The 13,577-nt window shown below is 32.6% G+C and overlaps 1 protein-coding gene across 1 annotated transcript; it reads right to left on the reverse strand.

The window, feature by feature from the left end:
* Positions 1-1,111: 1,111 nt before the first annotated feature.
* LOC148611526 (uncharacterized) lies at positions 1,112-13,493 on the reverse strand. Its single transcript, XM_088592177.1, has 15 exons — positions 13,354-13,493; positions 12,350-12,402; positions 10,165-10,283; positions 9,669-9,821; positions 9,414-9,460; positions 8,810-8,847; positions 7,720-7,847; positions 6,993-7,151; positions 6,350-6,396; positions 5,861-5,901; positions 4,548-4,669; positions 3,416-3,568; positions 2,069-2,115; positions 1,543-1,575; positions 1,112-1,203 (listed from the first exon to the last, which is right to left on the reverse strand). Exons 2-14 carry the CDS (start codon positions 12,400-12,402, stop codon positions 1,543-1,545), a joined length of 1,140 nt encoding a protein of 379 aa, XP_088448303.1. The 5' UTR covers positions 13,354-13,493; the 3' UTR covers positions 1,112-1,203.
* Positions 13,494-13,577: the final 84 nt, after the last annotated feature.

Below are 13,577 nucleotides of genomic sequence, written 5' to 3' on the forward strand. Positions count from 1 at the left end.
TATAAATATCGCAAATTTTGGTATACTTTATAAATGATTGGTGATATTATAACGAGAGTGAATAAGGTGAATATGTCAAAGAGACAACAATCCCACCGGGATGAAAAATGTCAGCTTAGTCCATACATTTGTCTTCAATGAATGACGAGGAGACCCTCACACGACAGGGCAGACTGAAGCTGGCACCAAAACAATACTATACACAGGTACTGCAAGATCTATGTCCCATATACTCCAGAATCTTAATAGTAAAGAGAAAGTGAAAATGAAACAATACCTAAAGAAAAGAAATTACTGAGTTGGGACAGGCGCTAAAAATGCGCGAGGCTAAAGTACACAAATAAACACACTTAAAATCGAGTTAAGATGTCTGAGTTCATTGTATTTCAATGAATTAATTTTTTCTTTTGTATTGTCGTTTTGCGTCTTAGAAACACTTTCATCTTTAATGCTAGTATTTTTGGTTTTTATTGTTTGACGATAAATCTTGCACTGTTAAAATGAAATGTTGGATTTAAAGTATATTTTTTGTAAAAAACCTATATCCAATATTTGTCATATGAAAAAAACTCATGTTCCTCCAATGACCCATTATCCATTTTCTTTATATTTTAAAGTGATGATTATTGTCTTAAAATAGTTCAAGGTCACCCTTACCATAATATGAAAAATATATTTGTTCTGTCAGTTTGTGTGTTATACTGGTAAAGTTGTGATCCTGATTTACTGAATTCTAATAAATCACAATTTTATTGCAATGACTTAATTGCAAATAATTTTTTAAAATATAAATTTGTTTTTCCCGGATAATTATGGGCTTAAAGCCAACACAAACCAAAAAGGTAGGTCAAATACAAGAGGAATTTTTGCAAAAAGACCAAAACATAGGCATGCTCTTCAATGTAATCCTAAATATCAAGCGAAATCTCTCTTTTTTAACCATTAGAATGGGGACACGGACCATCAACCAGGTTCACGACAAGAATAAATATCTTTTTCTAAAACGGCGGCATGTTTCAATTGGCTAGATGTTTTATATACAAATAAAACAACCAATATAAAATTTAGATTTGTAAACTATATTATAAAGTATGCTGTTTAAATAAACAAATTCTATCAAATGTATTATATTTTAATGAAGTATGTTGAATGATGAAGGATGATGAGAACTGCATTGATCATTTTTAGTGTGAAACTGTGGACCTGTCGAAAAAATGAAATATTATATTGTTCACGTTAGAATGAGAACATTAGTCTGAGCAGCATTCAAAATATGGTTTAAAAAAGGAATGGAAATGTAAATACAAATATATATAACACCTAAAAACCAACCAATCAAAGTGAAATAAAAAAAAACCACACACACATCAACCAATCAAAGTGAATTAAAAAACTACCATTGCTTCGACCAAATAGCATGTGTTAACGTAGTTCAAATAAGATGTATTCTTATATTTCACCAGTCTCAAGTAGACAAAAATTGATACTGCTATTATTATATTCATTTGATACAATTTTTGCAGATTTATCAACGCCATTTACCTAGCTGGATTGACTTTGAAGTGCCTGCGCTATCTGAAAAAGACAAATAGTTTAATTGTTACATCTGCAAGCAAACTATAAAACCTACCTTCATCATCCTAGCAAACGGCTCGACTCTTATATTATGCATTTTATTGTTTTATTGATCTTTCATTTTCTAAAATTCAGTCCTAAATCTTTTCGTGAAAGTGTTGCGATTCAGATATTATAAGATATATATACAACGTAACTTTGAAGAAAATGATCTTTGTGAAATGATTTTTGGTAGAATTGTACCTGTACTATTTAGGATGATTTCAATCACGTTAAATGTATAATTTGCTTTTGATTTTTGCTCCTGGTCTCGATTTCACAAAAAGTCGTAAGTGTAAAGTTGATCGTAAGTAATGACGTCATAAACTAAAATAGCATTGTGACGTCATGATTTACGATCAATTTCACACTTACAACTTTTTGTGAAACCGACGCCTGGGAACAGTCTAACATTACAAATACTCTATCATTTAAATCCGACCATGTTACATACCTGTTGAAGATTTGTTTTGAATTCAGCCTCAGATACTAGACCATCCCCTAAAATACGAGAAAAAGTATGAGCAAGGCGTAGAAGTTTGAAAATTCAAACAGACCTTTATTAACATACTTCATATTTTTACTACTTCTTTCAAATACCGTAACTGTCCAGGCGCGTAGAGGGGGTCTGAAGCTCCGCGGAGATAGCGTTTTAGAGCATCATTTATGCCTCTCCTGGATGTATTTTATCTCAAAAAAAAAAAAAAAAATTGACAGGCAAAAGCTTTTTTGCCTAACGGCAGCTACGCGCCTGCTGTCTGTAAAGTATCGGTTGTTTGACGGCATTTGAAAAGCAAAGTTTATTTTTTTATAATGTCTACGAAACTGCATTGAGTTTATTGATTTGAAGTTGGCCTTTGGCATAAAAAGTAAATATAAATGTCATAATAAAAAGTAAATATACAAAAAAAAAAAGCTGTTTTACCACTCCAGCACATTTTTAAAAAATATTTTTACCATGACCAAGTTACAGTCAGACCCGCTTAATAGGTCACATGCTTTTAACAATAATATGTCCAATTACACCATTTTTAAGTCCCTTATATTGTTAGCGACTTCTTAGTTCTTTACATTTGCATATGAATTGCATAATTATATATTACTACACCACAGTTTGCTGCTGATCGGTGCCGTGTTTACCGTCAAATATAGCTTCATACAAGATCAAAATGTACCTCTTAAATATTATACACATGTGTTTACGTGTGTTTTTTGCTTGTATGAGAACGGGAAGTTTACATTAAAAGATGAAATGATCGGTTAGCATTGAAGATTACCCAGTTTTTGATTCAGACATAGGGGTTCGTTACAATTGACTGTATAGGTCATAAACATTATCAGGGCCCGATATATAGGGCTCTTTAAACTGTTTCTGACCTATTGGTCGTTGCCAGTTCTTTAATATGTTTCATTATCTGGTTCCTTTCTCAAGATCATAAGCGACTCAAAAATTGAGAAAAACTTGTGAACCAAAACATTACCAGCACTTCCTGGTAACCAGTTGTTTTGAATGAGAAACATTCGTTTATGAAAGAGTAATTATATCAAGGAACCAAGATTTTAGCGGAAGTCATCCGATTTTATAGTGTATCGCATTCGTGCCATTTCGGATGTTGAAAGCAAGTCAAAATCAGTGGCATAGAATATTTGACGATTAGCGACATTGAAGATTTCAGTCTTTGATTATATCTACTTTTGCATTTTTTATCCAGCTTTTCGAAGTCTTGTCATGACAGATTTTTTGATAATTACTATCTTTTCCTATAGATTTGAAAGTAAAATCTAATATAGGAATCCATACCATTTCCATCCATGTTTTTCACGACAGTCATCAGATAATCATGGGGTATACTACAATCACCATCAGCATCATTGAGTAAGAAAATAGCCCGCGATAGTGGCAGGGGGAATGTAGAAACCGTGAAGTACTCGTGGCAGGTTACGTTCTTGTCGCCTAAATCAAAATAAGCAGATTTACAGTTCTTAATATATAGAATTTAGGAAGCTAGCAACAATGGTTTTGGTTGTAGGTATTGTAGAGCTTCATGATAATTCCTAAAAGGTGAATCAATATGTTTGGTGTCGTCATTTGAACGAAAAAAGCTATATTTTGTCTGTTTTGTATTCATTTGCTGTTTCAAATTTTGTTTGTTTGTTTGTTTGTTAGGGTTTAACGGCCGAGCAGCAATATTTCAGCTATATTCAGGCGATGAACATGAAGTTGATGATAAAATGAACATGAAATGATGATGAAATGAAAAATGGGATGAGACACAAGTATAATGGGGTCGAGAAATTTTTGATTGCCACTGAAAATAGGGAGAGGTGAGTAGGGTCGGGCAATTTAGCATCCTGTGGCGGAGCCCTATGGTTCCTACTCCGGGAGAATACCACAGTAGGGTTTTTTAACGTGGGAGGAACGTGGCATCTTTCCCAACACGGTGCACCACTATGGTTTGCGGTCAGGTTTTCCGTATTATAGCCTGACAACCCCAGCATGTAACACGCCAGGGGTACCCCATTCCACCACCTGGGGCACACAACCCAGTTGCTCTGTGGGCAGAGCGCCCTAGCTCCTGGATAGGGTTCTGAGCACTATTTAGTCGCCTTTTACGACAAGCTTAGCGCTGCTGCAGGCCTATTCTTTTGACACCCGTACCTGCACGGGTCGTTTCAAATTTTGAATTATGAGCCTTGATAAATCTGAACAAAAATATATATCTGTTTGTAACGTATGTTACAATTATTTAAGTAATATCCACCTGTTCTTACTAACCGCCATTCACAGCTGTGACTACTATAAAATAGTATGAACTGGTTAACTTGAATGTTTTTTAGGCATTTTCTTAGACTTTTTTGGTCAAATGTGTCAAACAAGCAGTTATTATGACATATGTTTACAAAACAAAATGCTACAAATCACATCGACATACCATCGAGGTCTAAGGCAGTTATTACAGAGTCCCATTCACTATTGTCGATTTGTCCGTTAGTGTTCGTATCGATACCCGCAAAATTAGCATGTGTTAGAGTAGTTAAGTCACCCAAGCCTTGTCTAAAAAAAATAAAACTGATTGTACTTTTTATTTTGCGAATTGAATAAAAAATCATAAACATATTATATAACTCTCTCTCTCTCCAAACTATTCGAACCACGAGATCATGATATTCATCTACATATTTTCAATTTACAGTAGTTTGTTTTATTTCAACATTTTAATTTTTTAAATAAGCATCTCCGCAATTTATATGAAGTAAAATATGTCAACTATTGAAAAGAAATGACGACAATCAGTTATCACAGAAAAAAACAACAATTATTAGCCATTCCATCTGGTAAAGTACTGAGAAGCGTACAATATACGACACGACATAAAATATGTAAGTCATGGTAGATTTAAAAAATGTCAGCTTTAGATAGAATCTTACCCTACCATATAGCGGTCAATATTTGGAGAGATTAATCAAGGAAACAAGATTCTAGCCGATATAAAAAAGCAATCCACAAAATCACGAATAAAGTAAAAAGTCGCCATATTTATGGCAAGATATTTCACTGTAATCACCTGTAAACAGGAGGACGCGATAATTCAAAAACCCTATTTATAGAGCGAAACGCGAAGGATGTCCTCCGCGAAAACTACCCGCTAAACAATACTACATTTTGTATTAAAAAAAAATATATAATAAAAATAAAAATCAAAATCAAATCAAATCAAATCAATTAAAAAAAATATATAATAATAATTTAAAAAATATATATTAAAAAAATATATAATAATAATTAAAAAAATGAAATAAAATAAAGCAGGAAATGCCCATCCTTCCGGTGTTCAGTTGAGTTTGTGTTGTTTGTTTTATTTGTGTGTAATGTTTTGGTAATTTTGAATTTTACACTTTGTCTGTTGCGTTAAGTTTGGTGTTTCTTCTTTGTACTCTTTCTCATTTTAATAAGTAATGGAATTAACCATATTATTTCCGGATGTTAGGTAGTTAGGCAGGTTTAAGCAGAGTTTATTTTTAATTATTTAAATTCATTTCGAATTTCCGAAAAAAAAATCTATGATCACTCAAATTTTTAAATAAAAATAATTTGAAGGTTTATTTTCTACAAATAGGTAGGCAAAGGGAACAAACATGCTTGTGCTTGAAAGCAAATTTATTCTTTTTATTTTCATTAGAAGAACAGTTAAAATACTAACAATAATTTGGCAAACTAATTTATCAAATAGGATGTGAGACTTACCCCTGAGGTTGCTGATTACCATGCTGCATAAGCTTGATCACCTACAACCAGTATTTAAATTTTGATTTTAATTTCAAAAGTCAGCTGTAGCAAAATATATTTTGCTTTTTTAATCAGCACATTGGGGCACCATGCCTGTAAGCGCAATTTCTGTGTGTTGATAATGTTGTCGTTTGTTCTTATGTCGTTGGTTTATATTAGTTTTAAAGTGTTATTTATATTATACATAAATTATATTTAGCATTTTCTTTAAAATTGTGGTTAAGATAATATTTAGTCGTTTTTTTCATTCATTAAAATTTGACACAAACGCGTTAAATGCGTCAAAGAAACTACACTTTTTATTTTTTTATTCTTCTTATAAGAAGGGCTATTTACAGGTGTTAGTAAAGATTGAACAAAATTAATCAATCTTTGTATGCATTTATCTGATGAAAAGGATATATGAATATATATTATGTGTATCGCATGTAATCCATACAGTCTCACCTTGATAAATTTTGTTTGGAACTCTTTTTGCGAAATAGCTTTATCGCCTGAAATTATATAACAAAAGCATCAACATCATACAGAGTATTCTTTTTTAAACTGTGTATTTTCAGGGGCGTAGCTGCCTATACGCAAATACGCAGTTGCGTACTTTCGGAAAAAGTAACAAAAATAAAAACACACCTTTTAAAGATGAAATAAAGGTTATTTATCATATATGCATACCATGAACGTAGTATAGGCTCTGAAAAACTGGCTCCAAAATCGTTAAAATTCAGGAGTTTCCCTCAAGGCTTTGCCTTGCCAGACTCGCTGGGGGCCTTGAGCGACCCCCCTAGACCCCTCGCCGTAATTTTACGTACACCTAAAACAGGCCTAGCTACGCCCCTGATTTTGTTGGTCAGTCTTTGTTGAACTTTCCATATTCACGTGGTATTATTGATCCAAACGTTTAAGGGGTCAATGATGTGACTTATGTGCATATTTGATGCCTATGTATTCTACTTATTGCTTAACAGTACTAGTACAAATTAAAACTGGCAATTAAAATTACACATTGCAAGCAAAGTAGGCTTCACCTAAAAAGGAGAGAACATAAATGAAACATCTACAGAAATCAAAACAAAATTAGAAGTTAACCAACCATCAGTGTCCATGCCGCCTAGAATTTTAACAAGTTCATCATGCGTCAAGCTACAATCTCCGTTAGACTCCTGGTCAAAATGAAAGAAGATATAACGGGACAGGTTCCTTGGAAATGATGAAGCCAGAATATACTCGTTACATGTAACGTTGTTATCACCTGTAAATGATATATTTAAAAAGTACATAAATGTTAATAAACCTTTTTATACAAAATTTAGTCTACAGTATTTAAGAATAACAAAAGTAAGGATTTTTGCCGTATGATATAACTTAGGTGACTTATTTATCTCATTTAATTTCTAGCATTTATTCATTCTAACAACGAATGAAAGGTATATCTGAAAAAAAAAAGAATCATTTTCCTCATATATGAACCTTGACATCACCTGGGCGCAATGTTAAGAAAATGTTCTATGAAAAAACATTGTACGATACACAGTACTTTCTAATGATTTACGTTGGTTAAATATTAATTAAAATACATGCAAAGTAGGACCCACCACCTACATCAAGTGACGACGGTAAAATACTTTACAATTCTCCTGCTGCACGTATGTAAATTTGGTTTAGTACATATGGTGTATGTGTTTAAGTTACAGTAGTTAAGATATGTAAACCCAAAGCTTGTAGGAACAAAATTGAATATAAAGTGGAGCAGAAAAGTATGATGTGCATTTATCTGATTTCAAATGACGTATAAAGTATCAAAGTATTGATTAACATACCGTCTGCATCGAGTCCAGTTACAAGAGCATCCTGCTCTGCAACCGAAAAGTTGCCGTCATGGTCAGTGTCTATTGTTTTATATGCATTTAGCGCCATAAATATCAAATCTTGACAGTTAAATATTTGTCTGAAAGAGAAAACTATGATATCGAACCTTTGAGGTACAAAAATTGGTTTTTTTTTTACAACAATAAAATATTCGCACTAAACACTATCATTTCATTAAAATGTGTACAATTCGTCGTGATAGTTAAATGCTATATGTCAAAAATGCTGATCAGGAATATAAAAAGGCTGCAAAAACTATCCTAAAGCATTGAAAGTTAGTTTTCAATTACAAATTATATCTCGAAAATTATAAGATGTTTTCCGGCTTGAACAGTTTCACAGAAGTATAGATTCAAAAATGAAGGATTATTGTCCTTGAAAAATCAAACCAAAAAAAGTGTTGTACTACATTTAACTTCATGAAAAACCAAAATAGACAGAAAGGAACCTTTTTTTAAATAAAAATGATACTTAAGTACTTCTCTGTCTCGGAATCGGGCAAAATATATTTAAGGTGTGGCACATGAAGAAAAAAAACGCAGAGATTTTATTGCATTAACCAATTATTTAATTATACCTGATAACCTCCCCCCCCAAATAACCATCAAAGAGTTTGTAAAACTTGCCTTTTTCAAAAAAATTGATAGGTCAAATTTAGTTGAAATGCACCACGGAAAAATGGCGGGAAAATTTTCCTACACTCTTTCCCTAAATAAGCAGTCGAAAATATCTACGTCACAGATGCTTCTGGTTAAACTTAATAGCTTTATGGTTGTTTTCTTGATTTACTGTATATATTATAGGTAAAAATGACTAATTTGGGGAAAATGATGCGCCACCCATTGCCTGATTCTTACACAAAAATAGTACTTAATAGAGGGCCTTCACCACTTGTTTTTCAATGAAAAAAGAAATTGCAATAATTCATCATTTAAGAACAATATAAAAAATATGGAACCAGATAAGTGTAGGATTACAAAGCGTCAAAATTAAAAATTACCCAAACAAACAAAACAATGAAATAGTTGACTCTACATTTACCTTGACTGTGGATCTGTGCCTTCGATTATTTTTAGAACCTGGTAACGACAAATATCATTTGAAAGGTAGAACAAGAGCGTGTGGTTCAATGAATTGTTGACCGTTTACATTGCTCCTTTATTCTGCATCTCTTCCAGTTATATTTCTTTCAGTGTTTATCTTATATATGATTATGTTCATTTTGTTCATGAACATTTTATTTTGTACATAAAAAAAAACCCAACAATAAGTATTGGAAACAGGCAATTTAAGGCACCAACTGGTCTGATTGTACCCATTGACCTCCCAATCATGGATCAGAAACTCAAATAGAAAGTGATGAGAATGTGTAACGAAAAGTTTCATCAAATTTTATTCAGTGGTGTGTGAAAATAACGGATGAGTGTCCATCTGTGTAACGGTAGGAAGGTAGGAAGTTGGGACAACCCTATTCTATAAATTCCAACTTTACAAATGGGGTTGGGGGATATAAATGCATGCAAACATGTATCCACTCATCTCTAAACCTTTTAAATTTTTTTAACCATATTTAATTTACTCGTTATCGATTGGAAGAATTATACGTGCCGAGCGTACTGACAGTCATATTGGTTTTTTTATTTACCTCTGTGAAATGTTGTGTAAACTCTTTTTGCGATATCAAGTTGTCGGCTAAAAATAGAATATAAAAAGTAATTAGAAATGAATATTTGACTATTTTTTTTCAGATAATACGATGGAGTAAATTGAAAAAAAAACAATAACAATAACAATAACAATATATCAACTTTAAAGTGGGAAATGAAAGTAAAAGATTTGAACATCGTTTTCTCTAAGGCAAGTAAGTCTCAAAAATGGAAGAATAAAAAATCAAACATACAATCATCGTCCATGCCGAGGAACAAGGACTTGATGTATATCTGTTTTAGGTGGCATGAACATTCATTGTCGTAGAAATCGTAAATCTTTCGTGATACTGCTTGTGATAATGTTGATGCACTGATATATTCCTGGCATGAAACCACATTGTCTCCTGCAAATAAAAAATAAAGTTACAACGTTAAGATCGTATAACATTCTTATGGAATATTAATGAGCCAATATTGTAGCCCAGATCTTTGCCGCTTCAATGCAACATGAAAACTGTAAAATTATGTGTTAACTTCACACACTTCTTTATTTATATTCCAAAACACAATGCCTTGGTTTGTTTGAAAAGTTTTTACAACACCAACTTCGTAGAAGACGAATTGTAAGTCAGGGTAAAACAAAATGCATTCCATAAAAAATAGAGTTTCATACAAAGTAAGTCAGAAATCAAGGGGAAAAGACAGAAACATAACAAGAATATTTCAGAACAGTTACAGCAAAGATACCATTAGCATCAAATGAGCCGATGGCTTTGCTCATTTCTCCCTCCTGTAGTGTACCATCATGATTTGTGTCAATACCCTTAAATGTCTGTACGCCAATAGCATTGATGTCTAACTTCGCACTGAAATGGACATAAATAAATTTGAAAAGTAAAATAAAATAGAAGGAAAATAATCAATAAAACTTTAACCAATGCCATATTATTTGGACATCTCACTAATATTATTATCGCAAAATTACATCTAATACTGGTTCTTTTGATTTTCCTACTGGCGCACCTGGTTCATGGCCTAGTTTTCAGTCTAGTCCGGGTTGCTCATTGAGGTTTGCTACTGGTGCACCTTGTTCATGGGCCTAGTTTTCAGTCGTGTCCGGGTTGCTCATTGACGTTTGCTACTGGTGTACCTTCTTCATGGGCCTAGTTTTCAGTGGAGTCCGGGTTACTCATTGACGTTTGCTACTGGTGTACCTTGTTCATGGGCCTAGTTTTATTTTATTTTGTTTTTTTTCGTGTTCTTTGATTTATTTTTTTTCTTGTCTAATCATTGTCCGTGGAACATGTTCTTTTTTTTTATTATCGTTGCAATCCTGGTTCCTAACATCACGTTTGTGCTATGCAGACATGGAAAAATGTGTCATGCACACAACTTTGTTAATTTTATACTTTGCATAAATGACTCAGTTAGCTTTCGAGACGATTAAGGAGCTAGACTTAGGGTAAGGGACATAACTCAGTGATATGTTTGTATCATATTCAATTTCACCAAGGTCTATCAAGCTTTTATTTGAAACAGAATGAAATCAATCCTTGTTACTTTGATACTTACAGGAGATTGATATAATATGCAGAATACAAACGTTCTGATTATTTACAAGAGTTATGTCCCTTACCCTAGGTCTACCTCCTTAATATTATCTTTTCATTTGTTTTAGTTATAACATTTGAACGACTACCAAAGAAGATATATTTGCTGACAATTTTCTTCTACCCAGTTCTTACGATCGTCAGTCCCGTTTATGAAATTTAACTGATAATTGTTCTTGCATTGCTGTATGCTTAACAGTCGAAACTTTCTGAATATTTCTTGCATATTCTACATCTATCACTAACTGAAACTTTGAAAACATTAAAAAAAATAGTAAAATACATGTTAGCGGGTAACATACAGAGTATAATTGTTCCCACAACGAAAAAAAGGAATGTGATAAAACGCAACAAATACACAAGTGTATCACTTTAATCTAAGACAATTATTGAAGGACAATAACAAAATTCTCGAACTGAAAAATTATTTAGGTAGTAGTCAAAATGAAGAATCTACAGGGAAAGTCTGTATAACAAATGGTAATATCAGGACATAAAATGGAAAGTTGGAAAACCACCGAAAAATGAAAGGCTGGTTAAATATTTGTACCTTCAGAAATCACGATTAGGTCTTTTACAAGTGCAGACATACCTCAAAAATATCTCTGAAAGGCATGACAAGAGTAAAAGCACATTGTAACAGAAAGATAACAATTCATCGAAGTAAAACTAAAAAGTAATCTATCGACACTAAGACACATTAATGACCAACATCTCTTGAGAACAGTAACTTAAAACCAGCGATAGGTTTAAACTACAGGCAAAGTTATTTCACATGATTTTCACCTGAGTTGAGCAAATAAATTAAGTGACAGAGTTCACGTGAAATTCGCGAAATGTTCACATGAAATTGTTTAGTGAATTTCACATGAAAATCATGTTAATTTAATTTCGCATAAATTTCACGTGAAGCTCGATTAACATGAATTTCACGTGAAAAATATTTGCCCGTGTAGTAATATAAACCTTTAATGAAAGGCTAAAGATGAACTTAACCACCACCAACAGCAAAAAAAAAAAAAAAACCAAATAAAACATGCAATGAAACATTCGATTCTCTGCATGAAATGCCTCAACATACAAATAGCCAGGAGGAGATATCCACTAAAATGTATATAGTTAGTGGTTTCTGGCTCAGGACAGACAATAACAGCTTTAGAAATAACACTTCATTTCCACAATTGTAGCAACTTCAAACGATAAATAGGTAATCCCTTTATGTATGCATTCCCAACTTGCACACAATTGCAGAAATTTGTAGAGATGTAACCATCTCTGCGCAGCAGTGTAAAACTATTAAATTGAACTGCAAAGAAACTTACCTATAAACATGGCTCATGAAGATGGACACAGCGTAAATGGTTACAGTAAACATCTGTAATTTGAATTAAACAAACTCTTAAATTCTAATTAAACAGGTTATAATTAATAACAGATAAATACACTACTCATCTAATAAAGAAACGTATTATGATTGAAAATGTTAACGTTTTACATATTTAAGTTTTAAGTTGAAATCGCGGAAAGTATTTGGAGCTCCTATTGTACCTTCATAAAACTGTGGACAATAAGTACTCAAAATAAAAAAAAATATTAAAAAAGGAAGCTCTACCATCATTCACATGCAATACATAGGATGAAACCAAATTGATTAAAGGGTTTTGAATCCATGATGCTGAAGGGTTCAGTAAAAAATCTATATATAATCGAAGTCTGACAAGTCTGACTTCCATGTCGGTGAATACCCTTAGACACGTTTAGTCCGCCACCCGTGGCATCGACAGAGTTTCTAAATACGAACATACAAACTTATATAAATACATGAGCAATCAGTAACCTTTTGTAATCATCATCTTTAGATCCTAATACAAAAGAAAGATCGAAATTCCGAAACAATTTAGAAGTCCTTTAAACCAAAAAATACAGATTAAGGAAACATAATATATCTACATGAAAATAATCCACTTTAAGTAATACATGGATCTATGATGCTGCTATTTTTACAAAATTATCTGTGATATTATTCAATGCATGCTATTAACCTGAAGACAGTTTTGTGTAGGGAACTTTTCCTGTACAATGTAATAAAGTATTATCTTTCTTAAAACATCAACGCCCTGTTATTTAAGCTTAAATGCTAATACATGGCTAACAATATTTTCATCACCTAATTCGTCAATACGAAATATGAAAAAAAAAACATGATGATTGCACCTAAAAATTGTTGATGAATATTGAAAAATGCACACAAACAAATATGTGGACGACAACGAAATTTTAACAAACAAATAGTATTATTTACCCCTACAAATGACAATTGTCTTACCTTTCAACTTTTTTTTTAACAAATCGCGAAAAACACTAAACTAACGAATATTCGTTTACGAGAAGTACTTATTTGCTTTTCATCGGAGAAAGATAATGCGTAACATTTGACATTGCGATAAAAAATGACCTTTATTACGTATAAGGAAAGTCGAGATTTCCATCACGCTATCCATTCATTTACGCTGCCGTTGCCGTCCTTAACTGATTATGAATTGCAAAACG

This window comes from Perna viridis, chromosome 7 (genome assembly GCF_037379345.1).
Source record: "Perna viridis isolate PV_CMFRI_1.1 ecotype Kerala chromosome 7, ASM3737934v1, whole genome shotgun sequence".
In the NCBI taxonomy this organism is placed as follows: Eukaryota; Metazoa; Mollusca; class Bivalvia; order Mytilida; family Mytilidae; genus Perna; species Perna viridis.

Excerpts from the sequence above, each read along its gene's own strand:
- LOC148611526 (XM_088592177.1), bottom strand. The coding sequence starts at position 12,402 with ATGTTTACTGTAACCATTTACGCTGTGTCCATCTTCATGAGCCATGTT. Across the intron at positions 6,397-6,992 it reads AGGCGGCATGGACACTGATG|GCGATAAAGCTATTTCGCAA; the intron begins GTTGGTTAACTT and ends ATATAATTTCAG. Across the intron at positions 1,576-2,068 it reads TCAAAACAAATCTTCAACAG|ATAGCGCAGGCACTTCAAAG; the intron begins GTATGTAACATG and ends TGTCTTTTTCAG.